Raw genomic sequence first — 24,007 nt, 5'->3', positions numbered from 1 at the left:
GGAAAACCTCCAAGCAACCATTCTCTATCTTAATGGATGATGCATCTATGTTATAAAGTGTGCAGAGTTTTATCACTGGCACCCTACTTTGGTATTGCAATGTTTATTAAGAGACACACTTAAAAGCAAAAGTACCTCTTTTTTGTCAAAAAACAGCCACACGGGACCCAAACAAGACTATGATCACGGAGTGTAGAGAGGAGATAAATGTTCTGGTTTCTGCAATAAGTCTCTATAATTTTGGGAGATTCACCCTTCCATGACAACCTGACCTACATCCTTCTAAAGCAGGGGTCTCCAAACCCCGACCCAGGGGCCAGATGCAGCTCACAGCCAGCCTCTTGTCCCCTGATAGCCTCTAGCCCACTTGGCCAAATATGACTGAACTATGCTCTGGTTGCATCTGGAGGGTGTTCAAAGGCCAGAGAGGTTGAATGAATGAGCAATTCATTCATTTATTCACTCATCTAAGTTCCATCTCTAATTTATTTAAATAAATTTTATATTTAAATTTTTTTTTCCAACCCTCAACACCATGCCAGATATTTGATGTGGCCCTCTGGTCAAAAAGTTTGGAGACCCCTGTTCTAAAGGATTCCCCAATACTCAGCAAAGTCTTTTTAGGGGGCAAAGAGGAAGCTGCAGTGGAGAAGAAGAGCAGAAAAGTGCTGTTTAAAAAGTGGAATTCTGTACATCCAGTTCTGGATCCAATCCTCTAAAACTGAAGCAAACGCTGGAATTGTTGAAAAGTTTACACACACACACCCCATTTCTGCCCAATGTTGCATATATGCAACAGGGAACAAATGTGTACACCTGTGGGCTGGGCAGAAATGGGATAAACAACTGTGGTAAAGTTCATAATTAAGCAAGAATACTGTCTTTAAAAAAAAAAAAAGCAGCACAGCAACTCCTTTAAGCTTCCACCCAAGAAAGCAGCAACAACTACAGGAGGAGGGTGGCTACACCACAGCAAGGAGCATTTTGGCAGAAGTTGCATGGTGCTCAAAAGCAAAACACAAAGGCCCACCAACCTCTGTTACCAAAAAGGAAAGATAAACAAAACTGCAGCTAAAAGTTAACTAGCGACTCACCTCTGGGTATTTTAATTTTAATGTTTGATGCATTTCCCGAAATCGACTATACCTCCTGAATACTGTCCATGTCTCATCCAGAACTGTTATCTGTTATCCAAGAGTTTAAAAAAAAAAAGGCATGATAAGCAAAGTGAAATAGATAAGGCACCCATACACATGACTGAGAAAGCACAAGATTGCACCATAGGGGAAGCAGCTCTTATGCAAATAGAGCTACATGGGAAGAGGTCAAACACTTTCCAGTGTTTCAAGATCAGGATTTTTTTCACTAATCAAGATCAGATCAAGATTTTTTTCACCAATCATCCAAAATCCCTTCCGAGATATGCTGTGATACGCTGTGATACTTTAGTTACACTATTTAAATTCCATCCTATTCATAGGTGAGCACACCAATATTACATACCAGTATTATTAAGCATAGAGGATGGGAAGCAAATTTATTTATTGGAACTAGATCTGCAAAACAACTAGAATCATACAGAGAGTGTTTAGGATAGGTGTGTTAAAATGACTATAACATCTTCTAATAGTAATATCCAGTGACAAAAATCAAGAATTTCAAGATCATATTTCCAAAATTTCCTGAGATCGTACCCTCTTATTAACGCATCTTGTGCCTTCAAACTAGAAACATCTTTAGATATACCAGTGTCCAGACTCTGTGTATCTACCTGAGGCAACATACGTTCAAAAACACCTGGGCTGCTTCACCTCCTGACTCCTACACATCACACTTTCCTCACATGGCTTCCAGTTTGAATTAATTGGAATAGCAAGCATATGCTTTAGTGATCCCAGCAAGGTCATGGTTTATATTCAGAAAACACTGAATCTTGATTACCTATAACCTTATTAGCAGCAATAAATGTAAAGTCACCTCCCCCCCCACTGCCAGTGGTCTGTGCCCTCAAGAAGGATTGACTCAGAGTTTAAGATCACAGTTTTGCATAGAAGTACAAGACGTGTATTGTAGGAAAGCTTTTTTTCTTTTCTTGAATAAGGTATGTCTTTCCCACCAGAAGACACATATCATGCAACTTAACATAAAGGTAAATATAATCAGACATGCAAATGAAAATGGTAAACTTTCATAATTTAAAGACCTCATACAACTTACCTTTATTTCATATTCATAGTGCTCATCTTTTCCTTGTCCACAAAGGACATAGCGCGGAATACTAATTTTAACTGGATTCTTTAGGTCATCTGGGTTTGTTTTAACCGAGCGACAGATCATTCGCTATCAAAATGAATATCAAACAGGAAGAACAAATTAAAATCTAAATCACTACATGAACAATACCCTGAGGCCAGAATATGTTCAGACAAAAAAGTAAAAATAATAATAATTAAGTCTATTTAAAAAAAAATGAAGAACATATGCAAGGACTGTAATCCTTCTATGTATAAAATCCAGCATTTCTTTCAGGCACAGAGAGGGAAAATGGAAAACACTACAGTATTACTTTTGCAACTTTAAGAACAAAGGGAAACATGCAATAAAAACTTTATAGCTTCAGTTAAGGTCTCGTAACAAACACATGGTTGCAAACCTTTATGACCAGAAATAAAATAATCTTTATTGCACAAGAGACAATGAACAAAGCTTGAAGGAAGCTGGGCAATTTCAATGATTGGCTTCTTTTTAAAAAGGGACAAAACACTAATTTCATTAACGTGTTGATTACATTTCAACATACTGGAAAGCTGCAACCTATTGGAGTATGGAAAATGAAAGTTGGAAATAATTTCATCCCAAGGCTCACACAGGAGACTTCACCATTCTTTTTAGTACGCTGCTTAGATGACTTACTTAAAGCTGTGATTTTGATTTATACCCTTACTTTTTTAAAACTATACAGACCTCCAAAATGTGAGGCCATTTTGTCTTGTGTTCTCTGCTTTTGATTATTATGAATAGATGATGCAACTAGTGTCTGAGATTGGGAAGAGTGGAGAAGAATGGAACCAGAACCATAGCATGGCGGATATGGGTCAGTATGTGTACGAATATACTGAGGATACTTGCAGGGCAGAGATTTCAAAAATCAGAGAAAACATCATCTTGGCTAAGCATACAAATTACTAAAGTTAGTTCATACATCGGTCTTCTCAGCCTCTTTGTGCATCTAACAGAATTCACATGGTGTACTCATGTAAGCAATAAAATGTCATGAGATAAAAATCAGAGAGATGTCCAGTGTATACTCATGTCCTATATTCATTTTCTAAACTATCCATCATGAAGTTTGCCAAAATGCCATGCATTAGATGCCACTGACTTATGTTTATAGCTGTAGAACAAGTCCAACAGCTGTAAAACTTGTAATACAAGGGCTGAATTTATACTGAAAGTGAATGCTGTAATCACGCAACTCCCTGAAACATCCTTGAAACCCAGTTGGAGCAAGTGTAGTTTTTCACTGTTCCATTAATTGCAAGATCAGTTTCATTCTAGCCAGTGTTCTTAAAAGTAGAGAGCACTGCTGAGTATACAAATTAACAAATATAGGCTGAATAAAATTTGACAAGTATGTAGAAGAGAATGTTAACATAGCAATTAAAAAAAATAGTGACTGCTGCCTCAGTAAAGGTTCTGCAAAACAAGTGTTTTTTGACGGTGGATCCGATAGTCATTGGTGAAACAGTGGCAAGCAGCCATGAGGTGCACGCAGAAAATTCCCACATCAAATGAACTCACCAAGTGGCCTTTGCAAGCCACACATATGCTCTGCGTCCAACAAGAGAAAAGGCCTACTTACTAATATTTACACTATCACTGTTAATAAATACTAGGACATGATTGGACTGACTGAGAGACAAGATACTCCATGCACAGGAGCAGTGTGAAGAACAGCATGGCTAACAAGACTTCATTGTTAGCAAGCATTACAATTACACTCCCATTTTAATGTAAGTGATGGAAAAGTGTAGATATGAGGTGGTACAGCACAGTAGGTAAGGCTGCAATTCTATACATTCTTCCCTGGAAGAACTGAAGTACTTACTTCTGAGAAGTCCTATCTGCTGTGAGTTACAATCAGGAAGTTTCCCAATTAAACTTTCTTAGTGTTTTTCCTCTTAGCTGCCTATCTATAATATGGTAATATTAATATTGAACTACCTTTGACGACTGTGGTAAGAACACACACAAAATAATTTGCATGAAGCACTTAAACATTCTGCGTAAATGCTAATAATTATAACTATTATTCTTCACAGCACATCATAATGGATTTTCATTCCTAAAGGACATAATTGTTCTAAAAGAAAATATGAGTTGAGTATACATAGGTTGAGCATTCCTAATCCAAAAAACCAGAACGTTCCAAAATCCGAAACCACCACAGATATCCATATCATTGGCTGAGATAGTGACACCTTTGCTTTCTGATGGTTCATGCACAAGATTATTTAAAATATTGTATAAAATTATCTTCAGGCTATATGTATATGGTATATATGAAACATATATGAATTTTGTATTTAGACTAGGTCCCAACCCCAAAATCTCATTATTTGTATGCAAGTATTTCAAAATCCAAAATAAGCATATCAGGTAAGGGATACTCAGCCTGTAATATATAGTATACTTGAGCATGCAGGTGCAACTTTGATCTTGATAGAACTGACCCACATCCCAATTCAGAGCTGCCCAGCACGCGAGGCTGCTCATCATGTTGGCAACCTTCAGTCTCGAAAGACTATGGTATCGCGCTCTGAAAGGTGGTTCTGGAACAGCGTCTAGTGTGGCTGAAAAGGCCAATTTGGGAGTGACAATCCCTTCCACACTGGGAGCAAGTGAAGTCTGTCCCTGGTCTGTCTCCCTGGCTATGGGCCTTCCTTCTTTGCCTCTTAGCTTCAGACTGTTGGCCAAGTGTTTCTTCAAACTGGGAAAGGCCATGCTGCACAGCCTGCCTCCAAGCAGGCCGCTCAGAGACCAGGGTTTCCCACTTGTTGAGGTCCACTCCTAAGGCCTTCAGATCCCTCTTGCAGATGTCCTTGCAGCGGCACAGAAAATGGCTGCTGCTGTATGCAGAGTGCCACCAGCAGCTGCTGCTGCCGCCTCAAAAGAAACTTTCATCCCCTTCATGTGGGGCTAATTGACTCTATGATGACCCGAAGGTTGGCGTAAAATGAAGAGCCTCCATGTTGGGTGGGCAGCCCAACACAGAGGCTCAGAATCTGGCGGAGCTTTGCTCCACTGATCCCACCTTCCTCCGCACTCCCTCCTTTGACATGCCTCCTCCCCACCCTTTTCTCACCCTCTCCACCACCTCCTCCCCGCCTCCCCAGCTATCTCTCCACTGTCCGGTAGTCCATGAGACCTCTGAGTGGCAGGCCTCCGGTGCTCCACTGGCACTAGTGCTGGCCAGTGCTGGGCTAGCACTGGCACTAGGGCTCGCAAACGTGCTTATGGGACATTTGTGACAGTGCACGCCGGCGGTAAGCCAGCACACACTCTTTAGGACTGGGTCCCCATTCATCTTTTCTAGAGCTGCTCTCTATCCTGTTGCCCATTAGTATGGGGAGAGGAGGAAAACAGAGAAGCAATAACATGGAAGAGAAGCACGCAAGGAAGCTATGGTGTGACTTCTGAAATAACCAGAACTGATGGAAATCACTTGATTCTTCCAAAACCTGCAAGTGGTTCCAAAATACATGAGGGGAAGAGAATGGGGAGAAAAGAATGGCAATGGTAGAGTAGATGGAACCCCTCAGGTTTCCACCCTGCATGTCTGCAGTCCCACATTACTAAACTGTACTAAGGTGCAGTAATACAGCCTTAAAAGCTGATAGAGCCTAATGGCTAGGAGACCAAGGCTGCAATCCTAACCACACTTTCCTGAGAGTAAGCCCCACTGAACAAAATACGACTTCTGAGCAGACCTGGTTAGGATTGTGCCCCAAGTTGCACAACAAATTGCAAAATTCAAATTCATATCTTAACCCCAAGAGAACTCGCTAACAGGCCAATCCTATTGCAGCTGCCCAAGGTGCAGTACAGCATTGCTGAAACAGCTGCCGCTGTATCCCACAGAGTCAGGTTGGCAGCCGGAGATCTCCTTGAGGTAAGGGAAAATTTGGGCCTCTCCTGATCCTGAACTGCCCTCCTCCCTGCTTGGTTTTTCCCCCTCCCCTGTCCTGAAATGCCTCCCCACCACTTGGTAGAGCTCCTGGCGATCCATGTGGACCTCCCTGTCTGTTCCTCCATTGTTCTGGCTGCTGATATATTTGCAATAGCCATCTCCTGGGCAGCGTGTGGGATTTCAGTGCTGGCCCATGACACAATGAAAGTAACTCTACGCAAGTCACTCTCTTTCAGGCTCAGCTTCCCTGCTGTAAAATGTGGATTGTAGCACTTACCTACAGGAATGTGGTAAGGATTTCATCAAAATAATACACATGAAGCAGTACACACATGTTGAAAATGCTAAGTTTATTTTTTATAGAAGCTCCCTATTTATTAACTAATTAGGTCTGCGGTTATACATAATTTTGTTTTTCACGCCCCATCTCTTTGCTGTTAGTTTCACTTGGGCACTACCAATGTTGTCGGTTTTACTACCAACTTGTCAGATTCACTCAGGGTGCCATTGTTTTCACCGCAGAACTGCTCCAAGTGCTCCTAGGTGGCTTCTGTACTGAGCAGCATTAGGCACAATCCTAACCCCTTATGTCGGTGCTCTCCAACAATGACATAAGGGCCATGCAGCTCTGAGGTAAGGGAACAAACATTCCCTTACTCTGAGGAGGCCTCAGTGAGTGTCATCCAACTACAGGAGGTAGCACATGTCCCATTGGCACCGCTATGCCAGTGCTGGAAAGCACTGACATAAGGGATTAGGATTGCGCCCATTAGCTGCTGACTGGAAGACAGGACTGAGTTCATTTGTAAGCCATACATTCTTAAGCAGATGATCATCTTTACATGGAGAATTATATTTCACTCAATGAATGTTGCCTTAAATTCAGGATAGCTCAAGGACCATTACACATAAACATGTTGGGCAGAAGGACGTAGACTGAATGGTGGACCATGCAATCATACATATGTAGGTGGGTGCGGCAGGGGGTTAGGAACACAGAGAATTCTGAACAATTCCAGTTTTTATTTTGGCTTGGGGTAGAAAAAATTGTCCAGAACGTCTCCAGTGTTTCACATCTGTAGTCCTTGTGGCAGGGTGCCTGAAGTTATTACGAACATTTTGTAAACTAGTGTGTTTGGGGCAGGGGGAAATAATTGCAAATAACCAGCAACGCACTCCATAGTATTGCGGAGTTGTATAAAATGAAGAGAATTTTTCAGGAACAATTAAAGTAAGAAACATGGTTTCCACACTTTGAGTAGTGTTTTCCATACTTCAGAAAAATGTGCCAAATTCTGCTAGCAAAGAAATTGGTGCTATACGGAAATAGCAGCTTCTAATTTTTCTAACAACACTCAATTCTTTCCTTGCCACTCTTGATAGAACTAGGATGCATTAAATTATTGTTTAATAGCAGATTTAGCAGTATGCACAGATGAGGTAGTTTTGAGAATATTATATGCTGGTTAATTTCATAACCTAGTTCTAGAAATTTCATCTTGAGACCTATAATCATATTCATACAGACTCAGAGTGTGTACACACATGCATATGTGTATGCTTCCAAAAGAATTAGTTACTGTCTTCTCTCATATATATGGAGCTTTGAGGGCTTCCCAGCCTTATAAGAGATCCACCATCTTGCAAACCAATGTTCTAGATACATTCAGATAAAACCACACGTTTGGATTACTTGCATTTGTTTTTGTTGTTTAAGACTGAACATTCCTTAAACTAACTATTATTAATTGAACTTGAAATTTCAACAGCATCTAGATCTATTGTCCCATCAAATGCAACATTAGCTCAACAGCATCTTTATTTGAACAGAAAGTCAATTTCCAGATGTGTGCCTGGACATTAGGGCTGGTAGGACATAAGAATGGGACCAAGTTCAGTTGGGTATTTGTTACTCTTAGAGAACTGCAAGACAAGTTACTGTCTGAGTCACAGTCAACTTTACTAGCTTTAGAAAAAACAAGTTCAATTTCTGTTAGATTATCTTTTTCTGGGACAACCATACAACTTAATTCACTCAAACACTGCAACTGAATTCTGTCCATCTGCAATTTCTCAGTTGCAGAATGCAAAGCTCTAGGAATGGAGAAAAAGACACTATCTTCCTGTACAAGACCTATATGAGTATTAGTAAGGACTAAGGATCTGATTTCACCTTCGATTTTCACGGTTGTATAGAACCTTATCTGAATCTCTACTAAGGGTGGTTTGTGGATTTCCATATTTTCATGGAGCAAGTAAGCTAGATCAGCTAAATTGGCCTCAAAATTGCATGATAGCCTCACACCATTTTCAAAAACTAGATCAGTGACTGATGAAGTCCAATCAAGTGAAAGCTGCAACAAATCATCTTTCAAGAGTTGGTGATTTAAGCAACCATAATCTGATGATGAAATCACAAGGCTAAGTATGTCATAGCATATTCTCTGTGTGAAGGATTGGTTAAAGGTATATACTTTCATTGCATTATCTTCATTAGAACACAAAAGTCTGATGTTCTGTCCTGCAAAGCCAATTTGAATTTCTCTTAACAAAGTTATTGGAAGAACATAAAAAACGTCCAGAGAATCCTGACTGTTCTGAAACTGACTGGCTGATAGAACAATGGCATACATAACAGTATTGAATAAAAGCAAGCATGCAGGCTCTGGTTCAGGTTTTGTACAGCTTCCCACTGCAACCCAGTACACTCCCTTTAACTCATTGGGTCTGCTGCTAATTTCTGGCAAGATACAAGTCACGTATTGCAAGAATTCATCCAGAGGACACAGCTGCAATTTCAGAAGCACGTCTGAAAAGTTCACAAATTTTTGCCTGAGCACAAGGCTGGTTTCCAGTGTTTCATTTCTGCAGCAGCTACTAGATCTCTCAGAGTGATCTGTTGTACACATATCAACTGAGGCTTTTGAGGACAAAAATGTCATGGTGTCATCTTTATGTCTTTGTGGGCTGAGGTTAGCATCAAAAGTCCTGATCTCATCTGCCAAGTGAGAATCATTCTTCAAATCTGAATACAAATTTAACTGCATTTTTTTAATAAATGGAAGGCTTTTAATAAATGATGCCCTTTGGGCATTTTTCTCACACAGACTGACTAGATCTTTGATTTGTTTAGAAAACCAATTATTCTTGAAGACTTGACAGTCAGTATAATTGTAAATACTGAGAAATTTGCTGAATAGATGTCCCAGGTTATAGCTTTTCTTTATCTCTGACTCTGGGGGGCATTTTGGGGGGGCATCCTTAGCCCTTTCATCTAGCTGCCCAGTTGGAACCTGCTCACAAAGTTGGGGAACTTGGTTATTCTGTTTTCCAGGAGAGAGAAAAAAGCAAAAACCAGGCTCATGTTTAGCAGAGGCTAAAAATTCTGAGATGGACTTTTGGTGTGTATGGAAAGAATTGGATTCCATTTCTGAGTTACTGTGTTCCAAAGAAGCACCATGTGGGCTTGGGCTTGTGGAATGATGGAGTGTTGCTTTTTTATCTAACAAATGACTCATTCCTCCTCTGTCATGAGTTTGAGTAGAAGAATCTGTGGAATATTTAGAGCAAGTTCTCTTCTTATTAATGGCTCTGGGTTGATTCAAGTCACATTCATTACTGCACAGCCAGCTGATATACTTCTGTTCTAATTGTAGTATTTTACTTGTAGCTCCTTGTGTTGTGCAGAACGGCAGGATTCTTTCCCAATTAGGATTAAAAGTGTCTATGCTTTTGTCTTGCTTACTGATGCCTGCTATTCCTGTATCTTCACCAATCAGGTTATAACATTGGCTGTCATCATTAGATACAGCGAGAAAGCCATAAAGGGGAAACCAAGGCTGTCTTTTCTGTTTAAAATGTCAAAACAAAAAACAATAACAAGAGGTACCTTCATTTGCTAACCAGAAAAAAAGTTTCATTTCTGATTTAAAATTTTTAAGAGTGGATATTGTGATGCTGTGCAATGCTGAATCAAACAGGCATAAAACTGAAATAAATGGAATCAGTTCAGATTCAAGAAAAGAAGCTATAATTTTCTTCTTCTACCAATGCCCTTACAACAGTATCCATTCAACTATGAAAGTTCTGAAGACTCAAACCTTATCCCCAGACTCAATAGCAAAACTTTTAATTATTTTATGAATCAAAACTGAATCTTATATCCCAAATTCTCTAAAAGGGTAACATTTTCAGGATAATCAGAATTCATGGAAAAGCTTCAATTAAAACTTTTTTTCCACTTGTAACAGAGCAGTGAAAACATAATTGGCAAAAAAGATTCATTAAGACAGCTAAAGGCTTTGAACTTTGGCAATGTGCCCACGTATTTTCAAAAATGAATCTAATTTACAGACTTTTTGGTAGTACACTCCTGAAATGAGTGTGTACTGTCTCATAACAGTCACATGATTGGAGTTTAGAGAAGCTGGGTTGTAAGCAATTACTTACCCCTAATCATAATCTTTTATCTATCCTGCCTTTGAAAGGGATACTGTTGCAGCATGAAGACAGTAAACGAACTAAGACCGCCACCAGCCATATAAACCAAAAGCTGTACAAGAGCAGAAACTTTAATTTTAAACCTTCTCCCATTAGCCATTCATCTTGCTAGAATATAGAATTCTAATTATGCTGCAAAATGTTAAGAAATTTAATTACAGAGCATGCCATAATTTAAGAAAAGCCCTTCCTGAAGCTGACAAGCTATAACTTACCTCATACTTCAACTTGCGTTGAACAGTACCGTTATGAAACTTCTCATTATCCTGGAAATTAAAGAACAGATCTCAAAACATCCAATTCACAGAAAAGGGGGCACAGAACTAATTAAAACATTTTTAGTCTTAACTAGCATTAAATTGACTTAAATTTAAATAGTCAGACTTGAAAGGGTTGTGGATCAACTAACCTGCGTTAATTTTTTCTTCTAAAGCAGTGATTTTCAACCAGTGTGCTGTGGCACATTGGTGGGCTGCAAATGATCCACAGGTGTGCTGTGGGAGTCTGGGGGAGGGTCATTTATTTAGTATGACCATTGGGGAATGTGAGTCCCCCTCCGGCAGTGCAGTGTGCCTTGTCAATTGTAAAAGAAAAACTAATGGCGTTCCTTGACCATTTTAGCACCTTCTCAGTGTGCTGTGGGATGAAAAAGGTTGAAAAGTGATATTGTAGTGAAAGCTCCTGTTTATTCCCTTTCCCTCCCCCCCACTATACCTCTAAAGTACATACAGTATACCTCTTATACCACTAGGTACATTTAACATAAACAAGCTTTCACTGAAACATTTTTGGCCCTCCACCATTAAGGCTGACCACAGAATCTGCCAGATCAAACCTGGTCAGATGGACTAGAAGGCCCTGTGTACCACCACATCCTAGTCTCAGCAAACGGGCAGACTAGAAGCTCTTGTCTGACTAAGGAGATAAAAATTTAGGAACATTGGTAATATTCCCCTTGTATTCCAAAAATCAGGAAGCCCAATTAATGCAACAGGTGGCGTATAGAGGTTCTATGTACCAAAATCACCCCAAATACTGGATGTGGCTGCCTGCACCTTCATATATCCCTCAGAGCCAGTGGACATGAAGTTTGATTGCTGCACCGCAACCACGCTAGGTGCCGATCTGTATACTACTGCAATGATAGAATGGTTCCCCCCTGTGCCTTCCACAAGAGTTCCCAGAAGAGCATCCACCAATGGAACTGCAGTCAAGAGGGCTTGCTCAAAGAAAGCCATTTCTAATGGCAGGTATGACATAGTCCATTACAATTGCTGCCCCATCCCAGGGGTCAAGAGGTAGCTAGAAAGAGCCAGGTAGAATAGCTATATACTGGATTCTGAATCTGCATCTGAGTTTGCCAAACTGCTTCTAAACCCTACTCCAGCTTGTGGACCTAGCAAGAAATGCAGCACTAGTACCACTGCAATGGTTGTTTTCAATTTACATGAGTTTCAACTGACACAGGACTAGGACACATCTACTCTTCCCAATATCTACATGGAAGGCCAGGTTGAGCCCCATATACTTAGTGCTATGATAACCAATATTATTCTGCAATTTACATGTTAGTTAGAATAAGCTGTATTAAGTATATTTATAGGAGTTAATAAAGAGGAATTAATTGCCTGGTCACATGTACAAACATAAGTGCACCCTTAAGAATATACAGAGTAGAACTGACAGGAACTCCTTTTTCAAAGAGGCACAAGTAATTCAAATTCTTGCCCAATGTAGCTCTTTTGTGCGTGCATAAGGGTGAGAGAAAGAGTAAATAAAGGCAATACACACCAAGAAGACTTTAAAAAAAAAACACCCCATCCACGAACTCACAGGAGAAATCAGGAGACAGACCATAAAAGGAGATCAAAAATGCATTTTTATCAGCAGATCTTTATAGCAGACTTACCTTTACAAATTCTGTAGCTTGTAACGAGCCATTATTGTTGGCTCCAGAAGTACCATGAACATTTTGAAGACGTCTTTGAACTTCCTCTTCTATAAATGCATTTATTCTAAAAATTTTAAGAAAGGCAAAGAGAGAACCTATTATTCAACTACTGATATCCTCTTCCTCCTCCTCCTCCACCACCACCACCACCACATGCATAGGCACATGCTTATGAAAGAGGTCATCAAAGCACTGCCCCTTGAATAAACCTGAACACTGAGATTGAGTACAACAACATTTCCCCTTCATAAAACTATCTAGTTCAATGTTTCTCAAACTGTGGGTCAGGACCCACTAGGTGGGTCATGAGCCAATTTCAGCAATTTGAGCAATTTCAGGTGGGTCCCCATTCATTTTAATATTTTATTTTTAATATATTAGACTTGATGCTACCATGGTATGTGACTGCATTTGGCGCAATTTACAGACCTGTACTTTCAGCAAGCTACTATGTATTCTTTTAGCAATGATAGTAAATGGGACTTACTCCTGGGTAAGTGTGGGTAGGATTGCAGCCTAAGATTGTTGAAAATTTTCCTGCTTGATGATGTCACCTCCAGTCATGACATCACTTCCGGTGGGTTCTGACAAGATTTGCATTGTAAAAAGTGGGTCCCAGTGCTAAATGTGTGAGAACCACTGATCTAGTTTATACTGTATATAATATTTTCATTCAGTAGGTTTTAGTCATCAGAGGCATCACAGGACGAGGTTGGTATTAACCACGATAATGAATTTGTTTTTAAGGATATTGTTATGTATCTAAGGCTTTGGGATGAGGGGCAGGTTATAAAATAAATGTTTTAACTTAAAGGTACAATAGGAATTGCTTGCCTTGCTCTTAAGTTTACTATAGTTCCTAATTGCAGTGAACAGAAGAAATAGTGGCAATAAATTCCTCTATTAAGTTTTTTTTTTTTTTAAATCAGGGATTTCTACACAAAGGTGCCCCCCTCAAGACAATTTACCAAATATTCAGAGGCAAAAAATTATAATAATATTTAAAATAAAACAATGAGGATTGTTCCTTAATTGTTTAGGAATAATCCTAAACTTTCAATTTTAAGGATTGCTCCTTAAAACAATAAGTGATTGTTCAATTAATATAAAGGAGATGGTCTCTAAATTCTTAGTTTCAGTGTCCTCCAAGTACACCTAGTCTATCTGCTAAGCCTATTATAGATAATAATCCGTATCCTATTTTAACAAGTCTATCTTTACCCTATCCTGTGTGCCCTTTATGTTTCCTCTTGTAGCTGGCTGTTGCCACATGTATTATGTATGTATGCCAATAAAGGTTATTGGATTAGATCGAATCAATAATATTTAGAATAAAACAATAAGGAAAGCCAAAACAAAACAATACTGAAAACAAACCCCACTGAGGCTAAAAACCTGCACAGAACCAGGGAACATAAAGCAATATAGGAGCATCAATTTCACTGAAATTCCTGCCTAAACAAAAACATTTGAGCTAGGCAGCAACGGGCTGACAACAGGGTTGGACTGGTCTCAAGGGGAAGGAAGTTCTATAACCAGGATTAAAAAGTCCTTACTATGAGTTGTTGTCACACAAATTTTGGAGGAGGGGACACAAAGCAGGTCTTCTGATATTGAACATAACAAGCAGGGCAGATTCATGTGGGAAGAGGTAATTCTTCAAATATCCTGATCCCAAGTCATTAAAGGTTTTTAATGTAACATAACCAATACCAGGAAGCGGGCCCAGAAACAAACTATGAATCCGTGGAGATGATACAGATGGGAATTGTTTGTTCCCAAGTACAACACCCACAAGAATCCTGGCACCTGCATTCTGTACCAGATGAAGTTCCTGAACACTTTTCAAGATATAAAGCATGTTGCAGTAATCCAATCTAACTAAACTAGGATATTTATTACACTGGCCAGATGTGTCTTCCTCAGAAAAGGGTACAGTTGGTACACCAGCCAGAGACACCACTGGCCACAGCCACTGTCTAATTATTCAGGAGAAAAGCCACCTAAGCATCCAGGTGCACTCCCAAACTGTTAATCTGATTTTATAACAGGACTACTATTGCATCCAGAGCAGGAAGTACACCCAAAATCCAAGCCAACTCTCCCACTGACCAGCAGCACCTTGCCTGGATTTGGTTTATAGCCTATACAGGTTGAGCCTCATTATGCGCGTGGGTTCCGTTCCAAGCACTCATGTAGATTGCAAAAAATGCACTATAGCAAATCAATTTAACAGTCAACAGTCAACAAAACCTTTATTAGGCATAAACATTTGATAGGTGAAGATTCTGTACAGAAACCGTAGAGAGAATATAAACCTAAGCAGTACACAAATATATGTATATGTGCGCACCTACGTGTACACACAGATACGAACGTACATTACATTTTACATACAAACACGAATTATTTAAAAGACAGAAAACAATCAGTTACTCTGCAGATACTGCCAAGATGTAATCTACTCAGTGATTACTTGGTACAGAAAGCTTGGCTCGATTCAGATTACTCAAATTTAGGAACTGTGCGACTGAGAGGGTTGTATGCTTTACATCACCTGCTAGAAGGAATTGACTTATAGCTTTCTCAGAATGCCCTGTTTTAGCATGGAGCAAGGGAGAGAGAAATTGCTGTCTTAGCGCTTGATATCTGGGACAGTGCAACATAATGTGTGTGGATGATTCTACTTCACCTAAATTGCAGCTACATAAACGATCTTCCCAGGAGGTGTTTCTAAATCTGCCATGTAAGTCATTAGAGGGGGTCACATTACAACGTGCCAAGGTAAAGGCCCTTCTCTCCAGGGGGTACATTAGGAGGGACAGATATTTTGGTTGTTGACCACTTGTAATTTAAGTTGAAAATTCAGAGGGGAACATTTTTTCTGTACTGCGCTTAGAATCTCTTGCCTCTCTATATCGTATAGTCTGGTTTTCACAAGTCTGGTGATAACCTCAGGAGAGGGAGCTCCTTGTAGATCGACCTCAAGGCCTATCTGTTGAGTTTTTTTTATAAAATAGTACTTGGCAAGGGGTTAACGTTGAATCAGTAAACAGCCCCTTTAGCAGCAAGTCATGATCAGCCCTGAAAAAAACTTTGGCCCAGTATTTTAAAAAAACTGGACCATGCATGTAACTCCAGTCTGCGTTGACCTGATTCCAGGCAGAGTGCTGTGTAGGGAATGCAATGCGGTAAGCCGAGAATTTTGAATTCTTTCAATTGTATTATTTAATGCTGGCATCCATACTGGGATGCCATATAAAATTTGTGGTATGACTTTAGCACTGAAAGCTTGTAAAGCAGCTGGTACGAACCGAGGCAAATCAATTTAAAAAACAAAGTCTCTTTGCTCCGGTGCTTTAAAAACAGCCTTGCTGACCTTTGTGATATAAGATAAGAGTCATTAAGAAGACAATCCATCAATCAGTCCTCCTCCAAGCGCTTAGAAAAGTGCTTCACTCAGTCCCTCCCTTCACCAATGCAAAGTGATCACCTTTCTTTCACATGCTCAGGGGGGAGGGGTCGCCTGAAGAGAGAAGGACTGATGGATTATCAGCCAGCTGCCCTCTCTCTCTCTCTCATTAACAAGGCTATTGTTAAAGGACTGTTCAGTTTTTAAAACTGATTTTAAAGGGATGCATTTTTCCCCTTCTCCAGGGATCAGGAGATTCCTTCTCATTTGCAGTGGCCATTTGTGTTGCATCAAATCCGTGTGTAAAAAATGTGTGTATAACAAGGCTGGACCTGTATTCAGTCCTTCACTGAGTTCAGACACTGATTTATAATTTCTAGTGCCTTCTCTAGAACAGCCTTCTAGTGAACAGAAACAGATGAAAGAGAGAGGCATAGCAGCATATTCATGACGCTCAAACCTCCTAAGCCCAAACCTCCAACCTTACCAGCGGATTCACGTAGAAGCTGAACATCATGGGAGACAAAATGGAATCCTGAGACAACCTGTAGGCCAATAAGTAAAGTAGTACCACAGCACTACTGGGAACCTACTCTACCATTTGGGAAGGAGCAAAGCCATTGTAGAACAGTGACCCTTAAACCCAACCTAGCAAGTCCTTCTGGAGACTCAGAAAGGTGAATGGTATGAGAAACTGCTGATAGTTTTATTGGACCAACAGGGATGGCTCTCTGTCTAGTTCCTGGTGTAGGACAACCACCAGGTGACAAGGGGAGTTTCCAGTCCCAAAACCAAGCTGGAACCTATCAAGATAATAAGTCAGGAGTTGTGTTCCCATCGCTCATTCCAACACCTTCCCCAGAAATGACAAATGGAGACAGGCTGGTAATTTCGTAGGTTGGTTCAATCTAAAGAATTTTTTTTTTAACTGAGGTCATACAACAGAATGCTTTAAGGTTGATACAAGTTTGCCCTGTGCCAAGAAAGCATTTACTGTTTTGACTATCCCAGTGACCAGGCCTCATCTGGCTTCCTTAAGCAGTCAGGTGGGGAAAAGGTTGAGTAGGCAAGTGTTTGGGCACAAACTTTCATGTAATCTGCCCACATCCTCAGACTGAATAAAAAAAAACTATCAAGATAAGATAAAACTATCAAGATAAAAACCACAAGATAAGCAGGTGCCAGTGCCACAGACACACTGTTAAGACCTCCTCTCAAATAGAAGTGCAAGTCAGAATGAATACAGTTGCCGCCATAGATTGCAATCTTTCATTAAAAACCACTGGGAGTTCTGCTGTTGCCTTCAACAGTAACAGGATTGTTTCCATAGCTTGCTGCATATAATTCTAGTTCTCACTGTTCAATATGCTTGTATATAATAGAAGCTATAGCTGCTATTAGTTGACACTAAGCACAGAAATTTGGTGAAAAGCAATGAAAAGAAAAACAGTGTGAATTGATAATACTGTTTAAAAACCAATCCCAAGAGCATTTGTGGGGAATGGGGTAAGAGGAGAGAGTAGATTTAGCTTCGTGCATGATATTGGTAATATCTCATATTCCCTTGATTACCTGGCATTAGGTAGATTTTTCAGATATTGTGAAGGTATGATCTTAAAATGATACAAACCATTGGACCCAGCTTTTAAGAGCTCAAATTCATGAGCTACCCCAAATAAAACGAAATGAGGTTCACATTTCTATTTGGGAAATATTTCAGATTCTTCAAAGCAAAAGAACTGTGCCATTCTACTTCAATTACAATGAAGGTATTATTTTAACAACTTTAATTAAAGGGATCTATCTATGAATACTTCAGGAGAAAATGGGATCAGACTTTTTTGTAAAGGCATTTAAATTGGGATAAAATGAATACATACCTGTCATCAACCAATGGAATAAAATGAGGCTGAGATTTTGTACTGTGAGAAGGGGAACTGCTATGAGTAAGTCTCTCTTCTACAGCTCCAAGGAACTCTTTTTCAACCTCATTGCCTTCGCATATCTTCTGCTTTAACTGCTGTATTTGCAAGTCCAATCTGTCAGCAAATTTCAACACAAACTGAGTTGCATCAGTGCACTGGAAAGCATCTCAAGCCCCATTATAGTGAGGCTCAATTTAGTTTCTTGACTAAGGGAACCCATCTATAAAAACAAGTTTAGCAGATGGTGCTCATGGCTCTCCTCAATATTAGTGCTTTCAGGTTATGGAAGGGACTGTCAAAAAACAAAAATTCTAGGAAGTTAACAGGATTGTTTTCTAGTCTGTGGCACTATCAACACAGGGGTGGAGCATACACATGCTACTCATACACGCTCATGCTAAGACGGGTTGTGAAAGGACCTTGCCAGATAATTGTTCATATTTCCTTAAGTAGACCCATCTTTTACAGAACTTTCAACAAAGTACCCCAAAGCATGCTTTATTTCTCAACTGTTACTTCTCAAGTGTATTTCTCAAATGTATGGCAGTAAAGGTTGGAGTTAATAGAGTTAAGAAAAATAAATGTATCAGGATGCTCTCCCATAAGAAAAATTTCCTTTGATACATATATGCCTTAAAGAACATTATAGTTAAACCACAAAGTACTCATTTGTCAACAGGAAACTACATTAGGATGTAAATATATAATATTAACAAGCACTAGCAATTTTCAGTGCAAATACCTCAGGGCCCAATCCTACTCAGTGCACACCGGCTCACCACCAGCGCACACTGTCGCAAATGTACCATAAGGCACATTTGCAGCCCCTAATGCCAGTGCTCCGCCAGTGCTAGCTCAGCGCTGGGCTAGTGCCAGTAGAGCACCGGACTGCCAAGCAGCGGAGAGGTAGGTGGGGGCGTGGGGGAGGCGAGGAGTAGGTGTTCCAGGGGAGGGGGAAACGAAGAGAGGGCAGCGAGAGGGTGAGGGGCGGAAGGGAGGCGGGTACCCCTATGCGCAGGGTAGCTCAGGATTGGGTGCCCATCAGTTCATTGAAGTTAGATTGATTCATGAGATTTAGAGCCTTGGTTCTCAAAGGTTGAGGGAGCTTTACTCCCTCAGTAAGTTCTTGTGGGGGAGGGGCTAGGGCAGTGACATGATCCCCAGGATCGTGCTGCTAAGGGGAGGGGGGGTGAGGGAGGTGCTTGTGACTTAGTTTATGAAGATAGGGCTGCAGCAGGCTGCAGGAGATGCGGGGAGCCTTGCGCAGCCCTCCGCAGTGCTCCCCGAAGCTTAGAATGTTCGGAGAAAGCAGGTGCAAAGCAACACCTGCAAAACAGAAGTGCTTTGCACCCACTTTCTCAGAACACTCCAAGCCTCGGGGAGTGCTGCGCAAGGCTCCCCGTATCTCCTGCAGCCTGCTGCAGTCCTGTCTTCATAAACTAAGTCACAAGCATCCCCCCATACGGGCACGATCCTGAGGATCACTTCCCTGCCTCTCTCCTTCCCCTGCCCCTTAAGGGGACGGGGGAACCTTTAAATGTACTGGTGGGTCGCGAACCACTGTTTTAGATCGTTATCACCACCTGAGTAACCTTGAGTTCCAACAATAATTTCAGCAATTCAGTTCCTAGAGAGACTTGCACACACAAACAAAAAAGCACTATTAGATTCAAAGGCATGCAGATGATCAACATTTTAAAAAGTGTTTCATGTATTATGGCAGGAAAACAGAAGTTTTCCAGTAGATCTTAAGTATTGGTACCTTTGATAGATCTAGTATCCAAAAACAAAACAAGACCTCAAAGTAGATGCTCAGTTTTAAGAACAGCCCCACTAGATCAGACCACAGGCCCATCTATTCCAGCTTCCTGTATCTCACAGTGGCCCACCAAAAGTTCTGGAAGATTAATGCTCACTGCCTTCAACTGCAAGTAGCCTCGCGTTCCCTGACAGTCTGAACAGAAATAACTTATACATAACACCAGATGGTGCATAAAAAACTAGATAATCTAAAATGTGTATTGGAAAAGTATTGAACAAAAACTGTAACAAATATAATTTTATTTCCAAAGTTAGCTTGGGTTGACCCAGCTGTCATATGATCTGCGTATGCTTACTGCTTATTAAAAGGAGTAAACGTACTCACGATTCAAACAATAATTTTCACTCCTAGAGGGAAAGACAATGCCAGCCATAATTTTCTGCAGTATGCATAATTTAAACAAGTAGCCTGGCAACCCCAAAACAACCCAAATAAATGACACCTGTCGATGTACACATTGCAATGTTGCAAATTCTCTCACTTATTGCATTTAGATGGAAGGTCAAAATAATCTTGTATCAGTTGTGTCTTGGATGGTACTGTTTTAGGGTGGTAAATTCTGATTCTGATGTTTCAAGATTTGTGGTAGTGCATCTGCTGCGTCTATCTTTAGGATTTAATGGTTGCACGGAGAGAATCTACACACAGAGTCTTGTTCTGTGCACCTAATTTAGGGTGGAAGATGGGAACAAATGTGAACTTTTAAATCAAAAACATTTAAATTACTACTTCACCTTTTTCCGCCCTATCAAGGCATAGTGAACGTCACTGACAACATCACACAGTTAACTGAACTTGAATTTTAATTTAGAAAGCATACCACAAATTACATCAAACAACAATATGACTGCATAGTTCTGTGGTATTTTCAACTACTAACTTCTGGATCCCATTTAATAAATGCAGAAATGACTGGGGAACTCAGATCGTGCGTACTCATAGATATGTAGAAAACTGCTTTATACCAAATCAGATAATTGGTCCTTATTGATTGCACCCTGGCAGCAGCTCTCAAGGGTGTCAGACAGGTACCTGGAGACACCCGGGGATGTCAGGGATTAGGATCCTCTACATGCAGAATAGGCATGTACTTCTATTTCTACTACTGAGAAATATTCTTTGACACAAAACCAGCTGACGTAAGAGGCCCAAGAATACATAAAACATACCATATAATGGCCTGGGTCCTTCATATCACTAAGGGCCCAATCCTGAAGCCGGCGGCGCCCAGGACTCCAGTGGCACCAAAATTGTGACCGCAGGATCCTGTGGATGCCTCAGCTACCACCAGGGTCTCCTTGGGGGGAAAGAGTATTTGCTCCCTTTCTCTGGGCATGCAGCAGCTGGCAACAATAGGTCTCCTCAGCTCTATGCCTGCATTTTAAAGGGCGCAGAGTTGAGGAAGCCCATGTCAGGTCACCTGGCTTGTGAGGGGGTTCAGGTTGCGGCGCCAGATGCTGCCATCATCTCCACGCCCTTGTGGACCAGATCCTCCCCATCCCAAAATGCTGCATTGCCACCCAGAAGTCACATTTACCTCCAGCGGTGGTGTGGCATCCTCTTTGTGGCGCTGAGGCCACACTGAGGCATGACATTGGAGCAAGATGTGTATGTGCAACCTCCTGATTCTAGAAATGGGCTATGTCAGAATGCCAGATGCAAGGGAGGGCACCAGGATGCAGGTCTCTTGTTATCTGGTGGGCCGCTGTGAGATACAGGAAGCTGGACTAGATGGGCCTATGGCCTGATCCAGCGGGGCTGTTCTTATGTTCTTATGAGGCTTAGTGCCTACTGGCACAAGCCCAGGACCGGCGCTCACTCCTTGCCAGGCATCGCAAACATGCTTTATAGCATGTTTGTGATGCCTGGAGCTGGCGCTGAGGTTCAGCGCCAGCTTCAGGATTGGCAGCTTGACCACTACGGAACCTGGTGAGACTGATAGTAGGTAAAGTGAGCATTAAAATTTTTCTAATCAACAGTTCTTAAGTTCCTAAATGGAAGCACATATTTTGAATTCATTTGAAGGTTCTTCATTTGCTTAGTTTGTGCATTTCACACAGACTGCAATATGCTAAGTTTCTTGGATTGCAGCTAAAGACCAAGAAATATCAGTATGTTTCTTTTTACTGATTATACTTTCTTGCTAGTTCTGTTTGTTCTACCATTCCAAAGACCAACAATAATTTACAGACCATTTATAGAAATAATCAAAAGGAAACGTCATTGTGATACCAAATACATTTGTGCAGGTGTGTCAAAGGATAAGATTTTTTTTCTTCTCACCGTTCTCGGTCTTGTTCCAAGGCTTGTCGCTCTGCTTCTAGAGTGGCATGCAGGCCTGCCTGCTCACTACTACTGCTGTTCAAATTTGCAAGTTTCTGTTTTTGCTCTTCAATTTCTAAATCTATTGTGGAACGCCGCTGCAAAGCAGAGTGTCGCCTTTCTAATTTAGCGACCGCTTGCTCCAGTGCCTCTCGCTGCTGTTTTTGCCTTGATTCAAGAATTTCTTTTTCCTTTTTCCGAACTTTTTCTTCTTGACGAGCTACATTGGCAGTGAATTCAAATGTCTCTTGAAGCTGCTGCAGCTGGTTGGTACTGGCCCTATACTGTGCAAGCTGTTCTTCTTTTTCTTCCATTTCTTTCTCAACTTCATAAAGAGTATTGTCCAAGCTTTGCAGGCCTCTATCAAGTACTTCAGAAGCTCTTTGCTTTTCCTCCAGTAGAGATGGCAAGTGATTATTCAGCAGGTACTGAAGCTGCCGCTCTTTATGCTGCAGCCTGTATTCACCCGACTTTATTTTATTACATTCTTCAACACCTAGCACAGCATCAGGGGTGTTTTCATCATTCCTCTCAAGGCGCAAGTATTGTGCATGCTTTAAACGTTCCAGATTTTCATGTTCATCAGCAACTTCCTTTTTTAGCTGATCCCTTTGTTGAATCAAGTCTCTCTCTAAGCTAATTAGATGTTCCAGCTGTTTCTCCTTGAAATTCATAAAGTTATGCTGTGCTTTTTCTAACTCTTCAGTGTCTTCATCACCTTCAGATCTGGCTTCTTTGACTCGCAAGAGAGACTCTCTGATGTCTTCAAGGTCCTTCTTCTCTTCTTCAACTCTTTGCACATCTCCTCTTTTGAGCAGCTGTACCATGACCTGTTTGTCTCTAAACTGCTCCTCTAAGTGGGCCACCAGCATTACTTGGTCTCTTTCCTGTTCATCCAACCTCCGTTTTTCTGATTCTAGCTTAATATATTGCTCCTCTTTTTCTCTTTTAAGCTTTTCCAGTGCTCGGAAAATCTGCATTTTTTCTGCTTTTTCATTTTCACTGAGCTCTTGCAACCGCTGCAGTTCTTCTTTAACTCTAGCAAAAATTTCTTCCTGCTGTTTCTTTTTTTGAAGTTCTATTTCTTGCTGTTCACGCAATCTCTCTTCTTCAAACTTTTCCTTTTCTGCGAGCAAGTCCTTCATCCTGCTTTCTATATGAAAACTTGTCCTTTTGAGATTCTCCTCTTGTTTTCGAATTTGAAGCTGAACTATTTCCGTTTCTTTGCGCTGTGACTCCACCTCTTGTTGCATCCTTTCCAGTTCAGCTTTGTCTGATTTTTGTTTTTCCTCCATTTCTTCTATCAGTTTTCTAAAACAAATAATATTTTAATTTCAAAGATTTTTCATTGAAGGGACTGCAAACTTTACACAAAGCTTTTTTTAAATCTCCATTTCATTCTATTTTTCCACACAGTGATTATGTAGAAATCCTATTATGGAAGAAGTTGAAAGAGGAAAACTTGATCAAGATCAATATAACTATGCAAAATAAAATTGTTAATTTAAAAGCCACACTTTTGGTGATACTCTAAAAATAATTTACTGAGTATGCTTAACCCTATGAATGGAATGCGAATAATAGCCCAATCCAAACCTGTACTGGAACAGGCAGGCTGACTGGCCTGCGCTGTATCCAGCATAGATTAAGAGGTGGCTGGAGGTAATTTAGGAATCCACCTCCTAACTAACCCTGCCTGTTCCAGCGCAGGTTAGGATTGGGCTATAAGCAATATAGATGCAATTTCTAGTTTGGATTTGCAGGGCTGATGCCTTGTCATATAGCTCCCTTGCAGTTTATGTTTTGTGATGAAAGTTTAAATGTTATGCCATAAGTGGAATCATGCTAACTTCTGTCCTGTATAAAAGAGGCAAAAATAAATTTG

General features: G+C 40.6%; 1 protein-coding gene across 2 annotated transcripts in view; it reads right to left on the bottom strand.

The window, feature by feature from the left end:
• Window positions 1-24,007, bottom strand: part of KIF16B (kinesin family member 16B) — a 134,487-nt gene that overhangs the window by 48,767 nt on the left and 61,713 nt on the right. For both annotated transcript variants that reach the window (XM_066609447.1, XM_066609493.1), the window contains 6 exons: window positions 22,084-23,433; window positions 17,934-18,092; window positions 12,600-12,705; window positions 10,906-10,956; window positions 2,218-2,340; window positions 1,095-1,184 (listed from right to left, as the gene is read on the bottom strand). In XM_066609447.1, coding sequence (XP_066465544.1) covers window positions 1,095-1,184; window positions 2,218-2,340; window positions 10,906-10,956; window positions 12,600-12,705; window positions 17,934-18,092; window positions 22,084-23,433 — 1,879 coding nt within the window. The remainder of the gene's footprint in view (window positions 1-1,094; window positions 1,185-2,217; window positions 2,341-10,905; window positions 10,957-12,599; window positions 12,706-17,933; window positions 18,093-22,083; window positions 23,434-24,007) is intronic.

This window comes from Tiliqua scincoides, chromosome 1, assembly GCF_035046505.1.
Source record: "Tiliqua scincoides isolate rTilSci1 chromosome 1, rTilSci1.hap2, whole genome shotgun sequence".
NCBI lineage: Eukaryota > Metazoa > Chordata > Lepidosauria > Squamata > Scincidae > Tiliqua > Tiliqua scincoides.
The sequence above is the reverse complement of the archived record's forward strand: the minus strand, read 5'-3'. Positions and strand labels throughout refer to the sequence as shown.